The following is a 24,541-nucleotide window of genomic DNA, read 5'->3' on the forward strand; positions in this document are numbered from 1 at the left end:
GTATATATATGTGTATAAATACATGTGTGTACTGACCAGGGCCAGCCAGGTGTCAGTACTATCAGGTTGTATATATATATGTGTATAAATACATGTGTGTACTGACCAGGGCCAGCCAGGTGTCAGTACTATCAGGTTGTATACTGGCAGCTTCTCTGTAGACCTGCAGAGCTTCCTGGTAGCGTCCTGTGTTGTAGTACAAGGCTCCAAGGGGGGTCAAGATGTCAGCCTTCCTGGTCACCTGGAGAGCCCTGCAGAGGTCAAGAGGTCACGACCAGGGTCCTCCAGTGAGGACGGAGAGACTCACCGTTTGTACCACGTCTCTGCTTCCTTGTTCTCATTGGACGAGCGCAGCAGGCGACCCAGGTTCACCATGGCAACGTAGTGGGCGGGTTTAAGTCTGACGGCGTGTTGGTAGTGAGCGGCTGCTAACTGACCTTGACCTGAGAGACCACAGCACTGTGAGGTCATATTTACTGCAGAGCCTCCAGCAACAAAACTTTCAAGTACTTTGGAGAAAAACTAGGGAGCATGTTAAAGAAATACTGAACCGAACCATTACGAAGTAAAACTACAGATAATTGTGAAGAAATACCAAGAAGCATCATTAATAAATACTACAGAGAATTCTTTCGGAGTAATACTATGAAGCATTGTCGAGTAATATCCTGAAGCCTAGCAGAGTAATACTACGGATCCTTGCCGAGTAATACTACGGGGCCTTGACGAGTAAAACTAGACAGTTCGCAGAGTAATACTACGCAGCCTTGCCGAGTAATATTACGTAGCCTTGAAAAGTAATACTATGGAGCCTTGCAGAGTAATGCTATGGAGCCTTGAAGAGTAATATTAAGGAGCCATGAAGAGTAATACTAGGGAGCCTTGGAGAGTAATACTATGGAGCCTTGAAGAGTAATACTATGGAGCCTTGCATAGTAATACTACAGAGCCTCGCAGAGTAATACTACAGAGCCTTGCAGAGTAAAATTAAAGAGTTCGCAGATTAATACTACGGAGCCTTGAAGAGTAATACTATGGAGCCTTGCAGAGTAATGCTATGGAGCCTTGAAGAGTAATACTACAGAGCCTTTGAGAGTAATACTACGGAGCCTTGACGAGTAATACTATGGAGCCTTGCAGAGTAATGCTATGGAGCCTTGAAGAGTAATACTACAGAGCCTTGGAGAGTAATACTACGGAGCCTTGACGAGTAATACTATGGAGCCTTGCAGAGTAATGCTATGGAGCCTTGAAGAGTAATACTACAGAGCCTTGGAGAGTAATACTACGGAGCCTTGACGAGTAATACTATGGAGCCTTGCAGAGTAATGCTATGGAGCCTTGGAGAGTAATACTACAGAGCCTTGCAGAGTAATACTACGGAGCCTTGCAGAGTAATACTAGGTAGCCTTGGAGAGTAATACTACGGAGCCTTGGAGAGTAATACTACGGAACCTTGCAGAGTAATACTAGGTAGCCTTGCAGAGTAATACTAGGGAGCCTTGGAGAGTAATACTATGGAGCCTTGCAGAGTAATAATAGGGAGCCTTGCAGAGTAAAAGTAGGGAGCCTTGCAGAGTAATACTACAGAGCCTTAAAGAGTAATACTACAGAGTCTTAAAGAGTATTACTACGGAGCCTTGCAGAGTAATACTAGGGAGCCTTGTAGAGTAATATGACAGAGCGTTAAAGAGTAATACTACAGAGTCTTAAACAGTATTACTACGAAGCCTTGCAGAGTAATACTAGGGAACCTTGCAGAGTAATATTACAGAGCCTTAAAGAGTAATACTACAGAGTCTTAAACAGTATTACTACGAAGCCTTGCAGAGTAATACTAGGGAACCTTGCAGAGTAATATTACAGAGCCTTAAAGAGTAATACTACAGAGTCTTGTGGAGTAATACTGGGGAGTTTTGCAGAGTAATACTTTGGATTATTGTGAAGTAATACTACATAGCCTCACAGAGAAATACTAGACGCGGCCAGGTTTGTCTGGCGGACCAGGAGTGACACCTGCAGACTCACCTGTGTCCACCAGGAAGACTCCGTAGTTGTTGTGCAGGTCTGAGCTGTCGGGGCAGTTTTGGATTCCTCTCACGTAGACCTCGTCAGCCTCGGAGAATCGTCTCTGAGGGATCAGGGACTGGATCAGGGACTGGTTCAGAGACGTCGGGGTCTAGAGGGTCTACGTGGTACCTGCTCAGCGTAGAGGGACGCCAGGCTGGAGTAGGCGTCTGCGAAATGTGGTCCATGACGAAGAGACTCCTTCAGCAGATCCTCCGCCTCCTTCTCCTTCCCCTGAGACCTGAGACATCCTCAACATCAGCCATGTTTTCAGGGCTCACTGGGCTTTTATTTTGAAGGGCAGGATCAAGTCAACAGAGTAAACTTCATTAAGGAAACAGAGATTAGAACCGACAACCTTCCAGTTGACCACAGAACCAACTCATCCACTGCAGCATCAGGAGATTGTGAGTGTGTGTGCGTGTTTTTGTGTATGTGTGAGTGTGCGTGTGTTTTTGTGTGTGTATTTGTGTGTTTGAGTATGTGTGCGTGTTTGTGTGTGTATGTGTGTGTTTGTGTATATGTTTGTGTGTGTGTTTGTGTGTGTGTGTGTATGTGTGTATGTGTATGTGTGTTTGTGATTGTGTGTGTATGCATGTGTGCATGTGTGTGTGTGTGTATGTATGAGTGTGTGTGTGTGCATGTGTGTGTGAGTGTGTGTGCATGTGTGTGTGTGTGTGAGTGTGTGTGCATGTGTGTGTGTGTATGTATGAGTGTGTGTGTGTGCATGTGTGTGAGTGTGTGTGCATGTGTGTGTGTGTATGTATGAGTGTGTGTGTGTGTGTGTGCATGTGTGTGTGAGTTTGTGTGTGTATGAGTGTGTGTGTGTGTGTGTGTGTGTATGTGCGTGTGTGTGTGTGAGTCGTACTTGAGCAGGTTCCCCAGGTTGAACAGGGCTCGGTTGTGTTGTGGGTTTGTGTCGAGAGCTTTCCTGTAATATTGTTCGGCTTCTTCCGCGTTGTGCGTCAACGTGCCGAGGTTGTTCATGGCGCTGGCGTGTCGAGGGTACAAACTAGAACACAAGAGAACACATGAGAACACGTGAGAACATGTGAGAACACATGAGAACATATGAGAACACGTGAGAACACATGAGAACATATGAGAACACGAGAGAACATATGAGAACACGTGAGAACACATGAGAACATATGAGAACACGAGAGAACACGTGAGAACACATGAGAACATATGAGAACACGTGAGAACACGTGAGAACATATGAGAACACGTGAGAACACGTGAGAACATATGAGAACACGTGAGAACATATGAGAACACATGAGAACACGAGAGAACATGTGAGAACACATGAAAACACGTGAGAACACGAGAGAACATGTGAGAACACATGAGAACACATGAGAACACATGAGAACATGTGAGAACACATGAGAACACGTGAGAACACGAGAGAACATGTGAGAACACATGAAAACACGTGAGAACACGAGAGAACATGTGAGAACACATGAGAACACATGAGAACACATGAGAACATGTGAGAACACATGAGAACACATGAGAACACGTGAGAACACGTGAGAACAAATGAGAACACGTGAGAACATGTGAGAACACATGAGAACACATGAGAACAAGTGAGAACATGTGAGAACACATGAGAACACATGAGAACACGTGAGAACACGTGAGAACAAATGAGAACACGTGAGAACATATGAGAACACGTGAGAACACGAGAGAACATGTGAGAACACATGAGAACATGTGAGAACACATGAGAACACATGAGAACACGTGAGAACACGTGAGAACACATGAGAACACATGAGAACACGTGAGAACACGTGAGAACAAATGAGAACACGTGAGAACATGTGAGAACACATGAGAACATGTGAGAACACATGAGAACACATGAGAACACGTGAGAACACGTGAGAACAAATGAGAACACGTGAGAACATGTGAGAACACATGAGAACACATGAGAACAAGTGAGAACATGTGAGAACACATGAGAACACATGAGAACACGTGAGAACACGTGAGAACAAATGAGAACACGTGAGAACATATGAGAACACGTGAGAACACGAGAGAACATGTGAGAACACATGAGAACATGTGAGAACACATGAGAACACATGAGAACACGTGAGAACACGTGAGAACACATGAGAACACATGAGAACACGTGAGAACACGTGAGAACAAATGAGAACACGTGAGAACATGTGAGAACACATGAGAACACGTGAGAACATGTGAGAACACATGAGAACACATGAGAACACATGAGAACACGAGAGAACATATGTAAGTAAGTAAGTAAGTAATATTTATTTATATAGCGCTTTTCGAGACCAGGGTCACAAAGCGCTTAAACAATCAAAACAATACTCAAAAAAGTACATACTTTAAAGATCAAGATAATACTGAGAACAACACAGGAGTTCGAGAAATTCAAGGAAAAGCCTGAACAAATAGAAACGTCTTAATATGTTTCTTAAAGGAGTCAGTAGATCATCAAGAGCAAAGAGAGAGAAGATCGTTCCAAAGCTTAGGAGCAACAGCCTGAAAAGATTTCTCTCCTCTGGTCCTGAGCCGTGTGCGTGGAACCATAAGTAGATTCTGATCCACAGAACTCAGAGCCCGAGCTGGGGTGTAAGTCTGGATCAGATCAGTGATGGAAGGAGGACATGAGAAAATATAAGAACACGTGAGAACACGTGAGAACACATGAGAACACATGAGAACACGTGAGAACACATGAGAACACAAGAGAACATATGAGAACATGTGAGAACACATGAGAACATATGAGAACACGAGAGAACATATGAGAACACATGAGAACAAGAGAGAACATATGAGAACACGTGAGAACACATGAGAACATATGAGAACACGAGAGAACATATGAGAACACATGAGAACACGAGAGAACATATGAGAACACGTGAGAACAGATGAGAACACGAGAGAACATATGAAAACATGTGAGAACATGAGAGAACAGATGAGAACACGTGAGAACAGATGAGAACGCGAGAGAACATATGAGAACATGTGAGAACACGAGAGAACAGATGAGAACACGAGAGAACATATGAGAACATGTGAGAACACATGAGAACACGTGAGAACATGTGAGAACACATGAGAACATGTGAGAACGTGAGAGAACATGAGAGAACACGTGAGAACACGAGAGAACACGTTAGAACACATGAGAACACGAGAGAACACGTGAGAACACGTGAGAACACGTGAGAACATGTGAGAACATGTGAGAACATATGAGAACACGTGAGAACACGTGACAACATGTGAGAACACATGAGAACACGTTAAAACACATGAGAACACGAGAGAACATATGAGAACACGTGAGAACACGTGAGAACATGTGAGAACATGTGAGAACATATGAGAACACGTGAGAACACATGACAACATGTGAGAAAATGTGAGAAAACGTGAGAACACGTGAGAACACGCGAGAACATGTGAGAACATATGAGAACACGTGAGAACACATGACAACATGTGAGAAAACGTGAGAACACGTGACAACATGTGAGAAAACGTGAGAACACGTGAGAACACGTGAGAACACGTGAGAACACGTGAGAACACGGAACCATTAACCACGTCAACAAGTCTTTCATGTCGACGACACAAACCAACAACATCGAGGTCATAAATAAGTATTTAATAAAATCTATTGAGTGTTAATGAACCAGATTATGTTACAATGATATGAAGTCATGTCAGTTGTTTCCACATCTCAGGTCCTGATGATCCTGATGTTTAGATCTTCACTGAGACTCTCCTGCTCACACCTGCTTCTCCTGGTTCTGACCAGAAGCACCTTCAGGTCCAGGTCTGAGCAGGTTTTCTCTCCTGACACTCAGACCTTCTATGACGTGACGGTGAAGAAGAGAAGAAACTGGTCAATGTGTGGGTGACCCCTGAGGTTGCCATGGTTACCATGAGTCGAGAAAGATGTTTCTACAGGATGATGTTTTTTTGTTAAAAAATAAAATAATAACTTTATATTCATTGGTTTAGATTTCTTACCAAGATATCATGTGACCATGTGTGTGTTTGTGCATGTGTGTGTGTTTGAATGTGTGTGTTTTTGCATGTGTGTGTTTGTGCATGTGTGTGTTTGTGCGTGTGTGTGTTTGAATGTGTGTTTGTGCATGTGTGTGTGTGTGTGCATGTGTGTGTTTGTGCATGTGTGTGTTTGTGCATGTGTGTGTTTGTGCATGTTTTTGTTTGTGCATGTGTGTGCATGTGTGTGTTTGTGCATGTTTGTGTGTTTGTGCATGTGTGTGTTTGTGCATGTGTGTGTTTTTGCATGTGTGTGTTTGTGCATGTGTGTGCATGTGTGTGTGTGTGAATGTGTGTGTGTTTGTGTGTGTGTTTGTGCATGTGTGTGTTTGTGCATGTGTGTGTTTTGTGCATGTGTGTGTTTGTGCATGTTTTTGTTTGTGCATGTGTGTGCATGTGTGTGTTTGTGCATGTTTGTGTGTTTGTGCACGTGTGTGTTTGTGCATGTGTGTGTTTGTGCATGTGTGTGTTTGTGCATGTGTGTGCATGTGAATGTGTGTGTGTTTGTGTGTGTGTTTGTGCATGTGTGTGTTTGTGCATGTGTGTGTTTTGTGCATGTGTGTGTTTGTGCATGTGTGTGTTTGTGCATGTGTGTGCATGTGTGTGAATGTGTGTGTGTTTGTGTGTGTGTTTGTGCATGTGTGTGTTTGTGCATGTGTGTGTGTTTGTGCATGTGTGTGTTTGTGCATGTGTGTGTGTTTGTGCATGTGTGTGTTTGTGCATGTGTGTGTTTGTGCATGTGTGTGTTTTGTGCATGTGTGTGTCTGTGCATGTGTGTGTTTTGTGCATGTGTGTCTGACTGTCCATGTGTGTGTGAAAGGTCAGCACAGACGGACCTGAGTGCAGTTGTGTAGTGGTGTATGGCCTCTTGGTGTCGCCCGCTGTCCTTCAGGAAGTTTGCGTAGTTGTAGTGGACTTTGGCGTTATGAGGCAGAGTCTGGATCCCAGAGCTGAGGAGGAAAGCTGAGTTCAGCAGGAGGAACGTGACACACACACCACATGACTCTTGACGAAGTCGTAACTGCTTTTATTCGTTTTCAAACCAAACTATGTCCAAACGTCAGCCTTAAAATCTGCTGGACTCACTGTATCCTCTCGTCCTCAGTCATCACTGTATCCTCTCGTCCTTAGTCATCACTTGATCGTCTCGTCCTCAGTCATCACTGTATCCTCTCGTCCTCAGTAATCACTGTATCCTCTCGTCCTCAGTCATCACTGTATCCTCTCGTCCTCAGTCATTCCTATATCCTCTCATCTTCAGTCATCACTGTATCCTCTCGTCCTTAGTCATCACTTGATCGTCTCGTCCTCAGTCATCACTGTATCCTCTCGTCCTCAGTCATTCCTATATCCTCTCATCTTCAGTCATCATTGTATCGTCTCATCTTCAGTCATCACTGTATCCTCTCATCCTCAGTCATCACTGTATCCTCTCGTCCTCAGTCCTCACTGTATCCTCTCGTCCTCAGTAATCACTGTATCCTCTTGTCCACAGTCATCACTGTATCCTCTCGTCCTCAGTCATTCCTATATCCTCTCGTCCTCAGTCCTCACTGTATCCTCTCGTCCTCAGTCATCACTGTATCCTCTCATCTTCAGTCATCACTGTATCGTCTCATCCTCAGTCATCACTGTATCCTCTCGTCCTCAGTCATCACTGTATCCTCTCATCCTCAGTCCTCACTGTATCCTCTTGTCCTCAGTCATCACTGTATCCTCTCATCCTCAGTCATCACTGTATCCTCTCATCCTCAGTCATCACTGTATCCTCTCATCCACAGTCATCACTGTATCCTCTCATCCTCAGTCATCACTGTATCCTCTCATCCACAGTCATCACTGTATCCTCTCATCCTCAGTCATCACTGTATCCTCTCATCCACAGTCATCACTGTATCCTCTCATCCTCAGTCATCACTGTATCCTCTCGTGGATAACATGATTTAAACCATGAAGACATGAATATATTCATATATTCATGTCTTCATTCATGATGTCATCAGACTCACCTGAACAGAGCCTCCCTCGAGAGCCACACCTGGTTCTGCTGGACGGTCTTGCACGAGAAGAGCAGGACCAGCATCAGCGTGGAGCAGCTCAGCACCGTCGGACCCCAGCGACCCCCCAGGGAGCCCAGTCGACTCATGCCGTGGACCAGCAGGATACAGTAGCCCATGCTGCAGGAGACTCAGGTTTATGGTCGCACAACATGGAGCCGCAGGTGACAATACACACTTTCAACTGCATGTTTCTCACACACACACTCACGCACACACACAAGCGCACACACACACACACACACGCATGCACACACACACACTCACACACTCACACAGCAGCTATTTCGGTTCCTCACACACGACTGAAGAAAAGCCTGGAGCTACAAACACAAGAGTAGAAGCTCAGACGACCAGAAGTGATGATCAGCAGGAAGTCTCTGAGGAAACAGAGGAAGAAGGGAAGAAGAGAAGAAGAGACGAAGAGAAGAGAAGAAAAGAAGAAGAGAAGAGAAGAGAAGAGAAGAGAAGAGAAGAGAAGAGAAGAGAAGAGAAGAGAAGAGAAGAGAAGAGAAGAGAAGAGAAGAGAAGAGAAGAGAAGAGAAGAGAAGAGAAGAGAAGAGAAGAGAAGAAGAAGAGAAGAGAAGAAAAGAAGAAAAGAAGAAGAGAAGAAGAGAAGAAGAGAAGAGAAGAGAAGAGAAGAAGAAGAGAAGAAGAAGAGAAGAAGGGAAGAAGAGAAAAGAAGAAGAAGAGAATAAAAGAAGAAGAGAAGAAGAGAAGAGAAGAAGAAGAGAAGAAGAGAAGAAGAAGAGAAGAAAAGAAGAAGAGAAGAAGAGAAGAAGAGAAGAAGAGAAGAAGAGAAGAAGGGAAGAAGGGAAGAAGAGAAGAAGAGACATGATGGTATAAAAATATCTCTTCTAACGCTCAGTCTCGCGGGACTTGCATCAGTTTCCCGCCAAACTGAGCGACATCAGAGAGGAGCCGCCGGCGCGTCGTGATATCACCAAATCAATAATAAATCCTTGTACACGCAAACATAACACTTTATAAATGACGCTAACAACTTAGCTCGTTAGCATACGGTGAAGACGCACACATAACACTTTATAAATGACGCTAACAACTTAGCTCGTTAGCATACGGTGAAGACGCACACATAACACTTTATAAATTACGCTAACAACTTAGCTTGTTAGCATATGGTGAAGACGCACACATAACACTTTATAAATGAGGCTAACAACTTAGCTCGTTAGCATACGGGGAAGACGCACACATAACACTTTATAAATGACGCTAACAACTTAGCTCATTAGCATACGGTGAAGACGCACACATAACACTTTATAAATGACGCTAACAACTTAGCTCGTTAGCATACGGTGAAGACGGACAGGTTTGTTTGGAAGTTCACGATCTTCTAAGAAAACAACTGAGACGAGATGAAAAGTTCTTACAATATGTTACTTTAACAAAGGAGGTTGAAAGAGACGAGTGACTGGATCACTAGTGTTTGACTAGATCATAAGTTAGTATTACTTCACTGGATCACTAGTGTTTGACTAGATCACAAGTTAGTATTACTTCCCTGGATCACTAGTGTTTGACTAGATCACAAGTTAGTATTACTTCACTGGATCACTAGTGTTTGACTAGATCATAAGTTAGTATTACTTCACTGGATCACTAGTGTTTGACTAGATCATAAGTTAGTATTACTTCACTGGATCACTAGTGTTTGACTAGATCACAAGTTAGTATTACTTCACTGGATCACCAGTGTTTGACTAGATCACAAGTTAGTATTACTTCACTGGATCACTAGTGTTTGATTAGATCACAAGTTAGTATTACTTCACTGGATCACTAGTGTTTGACTAGATCACAAGTTAGTATTACTTCACTGGATCACTAGTGTTTGACTAGATCACAAGTTAGTATTACTTCACTGGATCACTAGTGTTTGACTAGATCATAAGTTAGTATTACTTCACTGAATCACTAGTGTTTGACTAGATCATAAGTTAGTATTACTTCACTGGATCACTAGTGTTTGACTAGATCCTAAGTTAGTATTACTTCACTGGATCACTAGTGTTTGACTAGATCATAAGTTAGTATTACTTCACTGGATCACTAGTGTTTGACTAGATCATAAGTTAGTATTACTTCACTGGATCACTAGTGTTTGACTAGATCACAAGTTAGTATTACTTCCGTCACCATAGCAACCGAGCCTAACAAGCTGCACAGTTCACAGACGGACGGAGACATAAACAACAACGAGACATAGAAGTACAAATTGACAACTTTACAGAACGAGACACTGATTGGTCGAAGTGAGTATTTAAGAAATGATTAATTTATACAATAAAAACTATAAATGATCACATGTTTAAATATATCTCATGTGCCAATATCAAAATATCGACATTTGTCCATATATCGTGTCTAGTTCACAGTGACTTAAGACACTGACGTGGGTCGAGAAGATGTTGTTCCTCTGAACCATCAGTTCTTCTCCAGGAGAACATGTGGATCTTCAGGACTTCAAAGGTTCTGGTTTCAAAGCCGTTAAAGCGGATCTAATTTTAATCTGGATCCTTCCTGGAGCTGAGACTCTCAGAGGAGTCGACGCTGACTCGAATATCAACGTGTGGACGAGTGTCTCTTCGATACACGTTAAATACACGTTAAATACACGTTAAATACACGTTAAATACACGTTAAATACACGTTAATGAAGGATTATTCGTTCATGATCCACTTGAACTTCTCTTTTTTCACTCCTTGTTTCAATCGTTCAGTTTCCACCAGTCCAAGGGTGAGTTAAGCGTGAGTCACGCGTGTGCGTCGACAACATGCTCTAGAGAATCTAACATATGTGGAGCTGCAGTGGTGACAGGGAGTGACAGACGACGAAAGAGTGACTCCAGCATCAGCAGAGGAAGTAGAAGAAGAAGAAGAAGAACTGATGGAGCCGTTTGTGACTAAATGATGACACTTCAGAGCTGTACACACACACACACACACACACACACACACACACACACCTGTTCAAACACACACACACATCTGTTCAAACACACACACACATCTGTTCAAACACACACACACACATGTTCAAACACACGTTCAAACATAACCTACACACTTGTACACACACACACACTTGTACACACACACAGACATGTACACACACACACACACCTGTTCAAACACACACACACATCTGTTCAAACACACACACACACATCTGTTCAAACACACACACACACATGTTCAAACACACGTTCAAACATAACCTACACACTTGTACACACACACACACTTGTACACACACACAGACATGTACACACACACACACACCTGTTCAAACACACACACACACATGTTCAAACACACACACATATCTGTTCAAACACACACACACACATGTTCAAACACACAAATATGTTCAAACACACGTTCAAACATAACCTACACACTTGTACACACACACACACTTGTACACACACACAGACATGTACAAACGCACACACACACATTCATTCAAACACACGCACACATGTTCAAACACACACACACACTTGTACACCCAAACACATTCATTCAAACACACACACACACATGTTCAAACATAACCCACACTCACACTTGTACACACTTGTACACACACTCACGCTTTTACACACATACAGACATGTACAAACACACACACACACATTCATTCAAACACACGCACACATGTTCAAACACACACACACACTTGTACACCCAAACACATTCATTCAAACACACACACACACATGTTCAAACATAACCCACACTCACACTTGTACACACTTGTACACACACTCACGCTTTTACACACACACAGACATGTACAAACACACACACACACAGACATGTACAAACACACACTAACACACACACGTATGTACACACACACACAGACATGTTCAAACACACACGTTCACACACACGTTCACACACACACACACAAACACTTACACACACACTTACACACACTCCTGAAAATGCAGAAAATAAATTGTATAAACAAATGTATTTATTGTTTCCACGTTTATAAAAGTATTTATTTAACTTATACATATACACGAGTGTGTTTTAATCAAAGAGGAGTGAAGTCATTATTACATCATAATGGACTCTCGTAACCTCTTGTTCGTCCAGATTTCAGAGCAACTTTATAAAGTAATAAAGTGTAAAACATGGTCATGATGAGAAGTTACTACATGGTTGAGTCGAGAAAGTTCTGCTACACAACATGACGTCACACTCACACTCACACACTCACACACTCACACTCACACACACACTCACACACACACACACTCACCTGGGCATGTAGAGAACCCGCTCTGCCACCACGAAGCCGACCCTGAAGAAGAGGTTGCTGGCAGGAATGAAGGGAAAGACCAGGAACAACAAACCCACCAACACCTGGACACTGTCCTGCCTCTGTGGACACACAACCACACACACACACACACACACATGTCAGGAACATGTTCATATGTGTGTAACGGTAACACACAGTTCTAACATGGACCCACACAGTGAAGGGACGCACACAGTTCTAACATAGACGCACACAGTTCTAACATGGACGCACACAGTGAAGGGACGCACACAGTTCTAACATAGACGCACACAGTTCTAACATGGACGCACACAGTGAAGGGACGCACACAGTTCTAACATGGACCCACACAGTGAAGGGACGCACACAGTTCTAACATGGACCCACACAGTGAAGGGACGCACACAGTTCTAACATGGACCCACACAGTGAAGGGACGCACACAGTTCTAACATGGACCCACACAGTGAATGGACGCACACAGTTCTAACATGGACCCACACAGTGAAGGGACGCACACAGTTCTAACATGGACCCACACAGTGAAGGGACACACACAGTTCTAACATGGACCCACACAGTGAAGGGACGCACACAGTTCTAACATGGACCCACACAGTGAAGGGACGCACACAGTTCTAACATGGACCCACACTGTGAAGGGACACACACAGTTCTAACATGGACCCACACAGTGAATGGACGCACACAGTTCTAACATGGACCCACACAGTGAAGGGACGCACACAGTTCTAACATGGACCCACACTGTGAAGGGACACACACAGTTCTAACATGGACCCACACAGTGAATGGACGCACACATTTCTAACATGGACCCACACAGTGAAGGGACACACACAGTTCTAACATGGACCCACACAGTGAAGGGACGCACACAGTTCTAACATGGACGCACACAGTGAAGGGACGCACACAGTTCTAACATGGACGCACACAGTGAAGGGACGCACACAGTTCTAACATGGACCCACACAGTGAAGGGACGCACACAGTTCTAACATAGACGCACACAGTGAAGGGACGCACACAGTTCTAACATGGACCCACACAGTGAAGGGACGCACACAGTTCTAACATGGACCCACACAGTGAAGGGACGCACACAGTTCTAACATGGACCCACACAGTGAAGGGACGCACACAGTTCTAACATGGACCCACACAGTGAAGGGACGCACACAGTTCTAACATGGACCCACACAGTGAAGGGACGCACACAGTTCTAACATGGACCTACACAGTGAAGGGACGCACACAGTTCTAACATGGACCCACACAGTGAAGGGACGCACACAGTTCTAACATGGACCCACACAGTGAAGGGACGCACACAGTTCTAACATGGACCCACACTGTGAAGGGACACACACAGTTCTAACATGGACCCACACAGTGAATGGACGCACACATTTCTAACATGGACCCACACAGTGAAGGGACACACACAGTTCTAACATGGACCCACACAGTGAAGGGACGCACACAGTTCTAACATGGACGCACACAGTGAAGGGACGCACACAGTTCTAACATGGACGCACACAGTGAAGGGACGCACACAGTTCTAACATGGACCCACACAGTGAAGGGACGCACACAGTTCTAACATAGACGCACACAGTGAAGGGACGCACACAGTTCTAACATGGACCCACACAGTGAAGGGACGCACACAGTTCTAACATGGACCCACACAGTGAAGGGACGCACACAGTTCTAACATGGACCCACACAGTGAAGGGACGCACACAGTTCTAACATGGACCCACACAGTGAAGGGACGCACACAGTTCTAACATGGACCCACACAGTGAAGGGACGCACACAGTTCTAACATGGACCTACACAGTGAAGGGACGCACACAGTTCTAACATGGACCCACACAGTGAAGGGACGCACACAGTTCTAACATGGACCCACACAGTGAAGGGACGCACACAGTTCTAACATGGACCCACACAGTGAAGGGACGCACACAGTTCTAACATGGACCCACACAGTGAAGGGACGCACACAGTTCTAACATGGACCCACACAGTGAAGGGACGCACACAGTTCTAACATGGACCCACACAGTGAAGGGACGCACACAGTTCTAACATGGACCCACACAGTGAAGGGACGCACACAGTTCTAACATGGACCTACACAGTGAAGGGACGCACACAGTTCTAACATGGACCTACACTGTGAAGGGACACACACAGTTCTAACATGGACCCACACAGTGAAGGGACGCACACAGTTCTAACATGGACCCACACAGTGAAGGGACGCACACAGTTCTAACATGGACCCACACAGTGAAGGGACGCACACAGTTCTAACATGGACCCACACAGTGAAGGGACGCACACAGTTCTAACATGGACCCACACAGTGAAGGGACGCACACAGTTCTAACATGGACCCACACAGTGAAGGGACGCACACAGTTCTAACATGGACCCACACAGTGAAGGGACGCACACAGTTCTAACATGGACCCACACAGTGAAGGGACGCACACAGTTCTAACATGGACCCACACAGTGAAGGGACGCACACAGTTCTAACATGGACCCACACAGTGAAGGGACGCACACAGTTCTAACATGGACCCACACAGTGAAGGGACGCACACAGTTCTAACATGGACCCACACAGTGAAGGGACGCACACAGTTCTAACATGGACCTACACAGTGAAGGGACGCACACAGTGAAGGGACGCACACAGTTCTAACATGGACCCACACAGTGAAGGGACGCACACAGTTCTAACATGGACCCACACAGTGAAGGGACGCACACAGTTCTAACATGGACCCACACAGTGAAGGGACGCACACAGTTCTAACATGGACCCACACAGTGAAGGGACGCACACAGTTCTAACATGGACCCACACAGTGAAGGGACGCACACAGTTCTAACATGGACCCACACAGTGAAGGGACGCACACACACACGAGAGAGCGAACCTTCAAACAGCATGTGTGAGGATCTGATCCATCATTGATGAAAACATCAGAGCAAACCGTGTCAAATATTCACAAACGCACAACAAAGAAGCAACTATCACACAATCACACCACACTTCATCTCTGGAGTCACTTCCTGATCATCAACAAACTCTCTCATTGGCTCAGAGCCTCATGTTGTTTTCATATTCAATTCTGGAGCCGAACAAATATATGAACCAAACCTTCTGTGACAGGAAGTCTAATGATGTCGTCTTTAAATTAAAACTAAATATATACTAAAACTGAGACTTTTTTCTCTGCAAAAGTATTTTTTATCAGTACAAATACATTTGTAATGAAGCTACATCTGTGACTCCATCTGTCCTGGATCTTTACTTTCTTTATTCCCACAATAATCATCTTTATAATCAAACACAGTCACAGTGACTTTTTATATTATTATTTTATTATGTCTTTATTATTCAATTTAAAAGCGAAATTGAAGCGAAAACATTTTTGATTGTGACTGAAAAACTGTTGATTTAAAAACATTTAAACGTTAAAAATACATAGAATTTAGATTTAATTCATTTATACTTTTGATTTAATCCATTTTTTGATTGAAGTTTTCTTTAATACAACAACACTAATAATAACACCAACAAAACTAATAATAACACCAACAACACTAATAATAACACCAACAACACTAATAATAACACCAACAACACTAATAATAACACCAACAACACTAATAATAACACCAACAACACTAATAATAACACCAACAAAACTAATAATAACACCAACAACACTAATAATAACACCAACAAAACTAATAATAATACCAACAACACTAATAATAACACCAACAAAACTAATAATAACACCAACAACACTAATAATAACACCAACAAAACTAATAATAACACCAACAACACTAATAATAACACCAACAACACTAATAATAACACCAACAACACTAATAATAACACCAACAAAACTAATAATAACACCAACAACACTAATAATAACACCAACAACACTAATAATAACACCAACAACACTAATAATAACACCAACAAAACTAATAATAACACCAACAAAACTAATAATAACACCAACAAAACTAATAATAACACCAACAACACTAATAATAACACCAACAAAACTAATAATAACACCAACAACACTAAAAATAACACCAACAACACTAATAATAACACCAACAACACTAATAATAACACCAACAAAACTAATAATAACACCAACAACACTAATAATAACACCAACAAAACTAATAATAACACCAACAAAACTAATAATAACACCAACAACACTAATAATAACACCAACAAAACTAATAATAACACCAACAACACTAATAATAACACCAACAAAACTAATAATAACACCAACAACACTAATAATAACACCAACAAAACTAATAATAACACCAACAAAACTAATAATAACACCAACAACACTAATAATAACACCAACAACACTAATAATAACACCAACAACACTAATAATAACACCAACAACACTAATAATAACACCAACAAAACTAATAATAACACCAACAACACTAATAATAACACCAACAACACTAATAATAACACCAACAACACTAATAATAACACCAACAACACTAATAATAACACCAACAACACTAATAATAACACCAACAACACTAATAATAACACCAACAAAACTAATAATAACACCAACAACACTAATAATAACACCAACAACACTAATAATAACACCAACAACACTAATAATAACACCAACAACACTAATAATAACACCAACAACACTAATAATAACACCAACAAAACTAATAATAACACCAACAACACTAATAATAACACCAACAACACTAATAATAACACCAACAACACTAATAATAACACCAACAAAACTAATAATAACACCAACAACACTAATAATAACACCAACAACACTAATAATAACACCAACAACACTAATAATAACACCAACAAAACTAATAATAACACCAACAAAACTAATAATAACACCAACAACACTAATAATAACACCAACAACACTAATAATAACACCAACAACACTAATAATAACACCAACAAAACTAATAATAACACCAACAACACCAATAATAACACCAACAACACTAATAATAACACCAACAACACTAATAATAACACCAACAAAACGAATAATAACACCAACAACACTAATAATAACACCAACAACACTAATAATAACACCAACAACACTAATAATAACACCAACAAAACTAATAATAACACCAACAACACTAATAATAACACCAACAACACTAATAATAACACCAACAACACTAATAATAACACCAACAACACTAATAATAACACCAACAAAACTAATAATAACACCAACAACACTAATAATAACACCAACAACACTAATAATAACACCAACAACACTAATAATAACACCAACAACACTAATAATAACACCAACAACACTAATAATAACACCAACAAAACTAATAATAACACCAACAACACTAATAATAACACCAACAACACTAATAATAACACCAACAAAACTAATAATAACACCAACAACACTAATAATAACACCAACAACACTAATAATAACACCAACAACACTAATAATAACACCAACAACACTAATAATAACACCAACAAAACGAATAATAACACCAACAACACTAATAATAACACCAACAACACTAATAATAACACCAACAACACTAATAATAACACCAACAACACTAATAATAACACCAACAAAACTAATAATAACACCAACAACACTAATAATAACACCAACAACACTAATAATAACACCAACAACACTAATAATAACACCAACAACACTAATAATAACACCAACAAAACTAATAATAACACCAACAAAACTAATAATAACACCAACAACACTAATAATAACACCAACAAAACTAATAATAACACCAACAACACTAATAATAACACCAACAACACTAATAATAACACCAACAACACTAATAATAACACCAACAAAACTAATAATAACACCAACAACACCAATAATAACACCAACAACACTAATAATAACACCAACAACACTAATAATAACACCAACAAAACGAATAATAACACCAACAACACTAATAATAACACCAACAACACTAATAATAACACCAACAACACTAATAATAACACCAACAACACTAATAATAACACCAACAAAACTAATAATAACACCAACAACACTAATAATAACACCAACAACACTAATAATAACACCAACAACACTAATAATAACACCAACAAAACTAATAATAACACCAACAACACTAATAATAACACCAACAACACTAATAATAACACCAACAACACTAATAATAACACCAACAACACTAATAATAACACCAACAACACTAATAATAACACCAACAAAACGAATAATAACACCAACAACACTAATAATAACACCAACAACACTAATAATAACACCAACAACACTAATAATAACACCAACAACACTAATAATAACACCAACAAAACTAATAATAACACCAACAACACTAATAATAACACCAACAACACTAATAATAACACCAACAAAACGAATAATAACACCAACAACACTAATAATAACACCAACAACACTAATAATAACACCAACAAAACTAATAATAACACCAACAACACTAATAATAACACCAACAACACTAATAATAACACCAACAAAACTAATAATAACACCAACAACACTAATAATAACACCAACAACACTAATAATAACACCAACAACACTAATAATAACACCAACAACACTAATAATAACACCAACAACACTAATAATAACACCAACAAAACTAATAACACCATCGTCTGCTGGTTTCAATCATGATCCGAGCTCTTGTTCTTCACCTCGTTACCGTGGCGACCAGCCTGGTTGAGTCAACACATGTCAGACGATGCTGAGAGAAAACCTTCTGCTGCTCCTTAGTTTCCACCTTCTCGCCCACAAGTGTTCAGTCAGACGGAAGTCATCGACGCACACGGACGCACACTGACGCACACTGACGCACACTGACGCACACGTACACACAACTGTGGACGGTCACAGACTCACAGTCAAATATGTATATTTGTATATATATTTGTATATTTCAGCTGCTGCTGGCTTTAAAATGGACGTAACAAGGAAGAAAATAACATGTATTTCATCCAAACATTGTAGTTTGACTTTCATTCCTTCGAGTTCGTTGTGAGGAAAAACGTGTTCGAAGGTGGATTCGATTCTTTGTTGTAAAGAAAACGTTGCTTTGTTTTTAATCAAAATTCTATATATATTTAATTTGAAAAGGTTTTTTAATCAACACTTTTCCAGTAACAATCAAAAATGTTTTCCCTTCAATCAACAAGAGAAACATTTATTTTTTAAATTGAATACTAAAGAAATAATAAAATAATAATATAAAAAGTCACTGTGACTGTGTTCGATCTTCATCATAAAGATGATTATTGTGGGAATAAAGAAAGTAAAGATCCAGGACAGATGGAGTCACAGATGTAGCTTCATTACAAATGTATTTGTACTGATAAAAAATACTTTTGCAGAGAAAATAAAGTATTTTTCAACAGGTCAGTTTCATCATATGTTTAATTCAAATGAAAAGACGACATCATTAGACTTCCTGTCACAGAGGGTTTGGTTCATAAATACATTTGTTCGGCTCGAGAAATACATTTAAATCATGTTTTTATTTTATAATATTTTCCTTTTTTTTTTACACATAAAAGTTTGACATTTTAGCTCCAATAATAAAACAACTTTTCCAAATTCAATATATTTTTTAATTCCTAACCTTAATAAAGGATAATGACTACTATAGCAACATTTGTAAAGATGAAAAATATTCTGGTGCTGCTGATTATTGAGTACTAAGAGTTAGTATAATAAGTCATGTACGTTTCCATGGTTACCACATTTTCAGTTCCAATAATCCTGGTTTCTGCGCATAAACTTAAATGTTGTCACAACATGATCTGGATCTTATAATGTGTTTGTGTTGTTTACACTATTGTAACAGTTTATTTAGTGTCTAAACCAGAAGGATGTGTCTCGCCTGCAGTTCATACAAAACTCTGCAGCCAGAATTCTGAGCCGCTCTAGTAGAAGAACTCACATTTCTCCTTCAAACTCTTCACTGGCTGCTCTAGTAGAAGAACTCACATTTCTCCTTCAAACTCTTCACTGGCTGCTCTAGTAGAAGAACTCACATTTCTCCTTCAAACTCTTCACTGGCTGCTCTAGTAGAAGAACTCACATTTCTCCTTCAAACTCTTCACTGGCTGCTCTAGTAGAAGAACTCACATTTCTCCTTCAAACTCTTCACTGGCTCCTCTAGTAGAAGAACTCACATTTCTCCTTCAAACTCTTCACTGGCTGCTCTAGTAGAAGAACTCACATTTCTCCTTCAAACTCTTCACTGGCTGCTCTAGTAGAAGAACTCACATTTCTCCTTCAAACTCTTCACTGGCTGCTCCAGTAGAAGAACTCACATTTCTCCTTCAAACTCTTCACTGGCTGCTCTAGTAGAAGAACTCACGTTTCTCCTTCAAACTCTTCACTGGCTGCTCTAGTAGAAGAACTCACATTTCTCCTTCAAACTCTTCACTGGGGCTCTAGTAGAAGAACTCACATTTCTCCTTCAAACTCTTCACTGGCTGCTCTAGTAGAAGAACTCACATCTCTCCTTCAAACTCTTCACTGGGGCTCTAGTAGAAGAACTCACATTTCTCCTTCAAACTCTTCACTGGCTGCTCTAGTAGAAGAACTCACATTTCTCCTTCAAACTCTTCACTGGCTGCTCTAGTAGAAGAACTCACATCTCTCCTTCAAACTCTTCACTGGGGCTCTAGTAGAAGAACTCACATTTCTCCTTCAAACTCTTCACTGGCTGCTCTAGTAGAAGAACTCACGTTTCTCCTTCAAACTCTTCACTGGCTGCTCTAGTAGAAGAACTCACATTTCTCCTTCAAACTCTTCACTGGCTGCTCTAGTAGAAGAACTCACATTTCTCCTTCAAACTCTTCACTGGCCGCTCTAGTAGAAGAACTCACATTTCTCCTTCAAACTCTTCACTGGCTGCTCTAGTAGAATAACTCACATTTCTCCTTCAAACTCTTCACTGGCTGCTCTAGTAGAAGAACTCACATTTCTCCTTCAAACTCTTCACTGGCTGCTCTAGTAGAAGAACTCACATTTCTCCTTTAAACTCTTCACTGGCTGCTCTAGTAGAAGAACTCACGTTTCTCCTTCAAACTCTTCACTGGCTGCTCTAGTAGAAGAACTCACATTTCTCCTTCAAACTCTTCACTGGCTGCTCTAGTAGAAGAACTCACATTTCTCCTTCAAACTCTTCACTGGCTGCTCTAGTAGAAGAACTCACATTTCTCCTTCAAACTCTTCACTGGCTGCTCTAGTAGAAGAACTCACATTTCTCCTTCAAACTCTTCACTAGCTGCCAGTTTCTTTCAGGATCATTTTAAAATTCTGGTTCTTACTTTCAGATCTATTCATGTTCAGACCTTCCATCCGTGATCTGATCCAGACTTACACCCCAGCTCGGGCTCTGAGGTCTGTGGATCAGGATCTCCTGATGGTTCTGGGATGTCCTCACCTGCAGCGAGACGAGGCAGTGCAGCGTGAGCGCCGTCATCACCAGCAGCAGCAGCAGCGTGAACAGGTTCCTGGCGTCGCCCAGAGTCTCCACCAGGGGGATGCTGCCCACCTGCCAGTCGTAGCACAGAACCAGCGGCGCCAGCAGCAGCCGAGCGTTGAAGCTCAGCAGGTACAGGTAGGTGAGGACCCTGAGGAGAGAAGCGTCATGTGACCTCCATCATGCTGAAGGTGAGAGATGGACTTTCTTCATCACTTGTTGTTTCACCGTCTCACTCGTTGTAAGTGTCACATTTATTCATTATAAACTTAAATGTCTTTTACAGTTTTATTTTTGACACACGTGCAGTTTATTATTGAGTAAACTATAGCGTTTTATGAGCATTTCTTTCTTCATCACTCCTTATTTAATCAGTGTTTTCCTCTTTCAGTTTATGTATAAAGTTAATTTAATATGTATTAATATTCAAGGGTTGATTTTAACATTTAAAATCTCAAAACTTTGAATTTTTTTTATAGCTATGTTGTTATTTTTTACCACAACATTTAATAATTAGTATATTGAAAGGTGTTTTTTTTCCTAAAATTGAATTAATCTATCTATCTATTCATCCATCCATCCATTTGTACATCCATCTATCTATACATACATATGTATATATATATATATATATATATAAAGTATATATATATATATATATATATATATATATATACACATCCATCTATCTATCTATACATATACATCCATCTATCTATCTATACATATATATATATACATCCATCTATCTATCTATACATATATATATATATACATCCATCTATCTATATATACATATATATATATACATTCATCTATCTATCTATACATATATATATATACATCCATCCATCTATCTATACATATATATATATACATCCATCTATCTATCTATACACATATATATATACATCCATCTATCTATCTATACATATATATATATATATATACATCCATCTATCTATCTATACATATATATATACACATCCATCTATCTATCTATACATATATATATATACATCCATCTATCTATCTATACATATATATATATATACATCCATCTATCTATCTATACATATATATATATATACACATCCATCTATCTATCTATACATATATATATACATCCATCTATCTATCTATACATATATATATATATACATCCATCTATCTATCTATACATATATATATATATACACATCCATCTATCTATCTATACATATATATATACATCCATCTATCTATCTATACATATATATATATACATCCATCTATCTATCTATACAGTACATATATATATATATACATCCATCTATCTATCTATACATATATATATATACATCCATCTATCTATCTATACATATATATATACATCCATCTATCTATCTATACATATATATATATACATCCATCTATCTATCTATACATATATATATACATCCATCTATCTATCTATACATATATATATATATACACATCCATCTATCTATCTATACATATATATATACATCCATCTATCTATCTATACATATATATATATATATACATCCATCTATCTATCTATACATATATATATACATCCATCTATCTATCTATACATATATATATATACATCCATCTATCTATCTATACATATATATATATACATCCATCTATCTATCTATATATATATATGTATATATACATCCATCTATCTATCTAAACATATACTGTATATATACATCCATCTATCCATCTATCTATACATATATATGTATAAAAATATATGTATAAAAAATATTGTTTTCTTTAATAACTAAATAAAACAAAACTTTTAATATATAGATAATTGAATTAAATGATTTAAACAATTTAAAGTCAATGCAAAAACGTCAATAAAAAAGATTTAAATGTTAAATTCATTAAATACTCTGATGATACCTTTAGCGTAATCTCTTTTTTTAAATGATTTATTATTGTAATTTTAATTCATTTAACAACTTTTATGATTAAAATGTTATTAGAAGTCGAAATATATAATGTTTGACACTTATATTTGAATTTACTTTCATTCATTTCTGTTTGAATCACATGATAACGTTGAATCGTTTGGTGTTTTTATCGATGTTTTTCTCCTCGTAGATCGTCGACAGATAAACTGATGAACGTGTGAAGCTTCAGCATCAGAACAGTTTGTAAATAAGACTCAGCTTCGTTCATGGAGCTGCTGAAGAAACACACAAACATCCTCAGCTCGACTCACACGTACACACACCAGGTCAGCGACAGATGAGTCGTGAGATGATGGATCGTCGTCGCTGCCGGCGACAAGAAAATGTTGTTT

General features: G+C 39.7%; 1 protein-coding gene across 1 annotated transcript in view; it reads right to left on the reverse strand.

Moving 5' to 3' along the window:
* Positions 1–24,541, reverse strand: part of tmtc1 (transmembrane O-mannosyltransferase targeting cadherins 1) — a 110,729-nt gene that overhangs the window by 12,243 nt on the left and 73,945 nt on the right. Inside the window, exons 7-15 of the mRNA XM_087786206.1 lie at positions 22,180–22,369; positions 12,514–12,635; positions 8,163–8,330; positions 6,990–7,103; positions 2,936–3,079; positions 2,200–2,308; positions 2,029–2,131; positions 308–443; positions 107–251 (exon numbers count right to left, since the gene is read on the reverse strand). Coding sequence (XP_087642332.1) covers positions 107–251; positions 308–443; positions 2,029–2,131; positions 2,200–2,308; positions 2,936–3,079; positions 6,990–7,103; positions 8,163–8,330; positions 12,514–12,635; positions 22,180–22,369 — 1,231 coding nt within the window. The remainder of the gene's footprint in view (positions 1–106; positions 252–307; positions 444–2,028; positions 2,132–2,199; positions 2,309–2,935; positions 3,080–6,989; positions 7,104–8,162; positions 8,331–12,513; positions 12,636–22,179; positions 22,370–24,541) is intronic.

The sequence above is a fragment of the Callionymus lyra genome, chromosome 3 (genome assembly GCF_982586985.1).
Source record: "Callionymus lyra chromosome 3, fCalLyr1.hap1.1, whole genome shotgun sequence".
Lineage (NCBI taxonomy): Eukaryota > Metazoa > Chordata > Actinopteri > Syngnathiformes > Callionymidae > Callionymus > Callionymus lyra.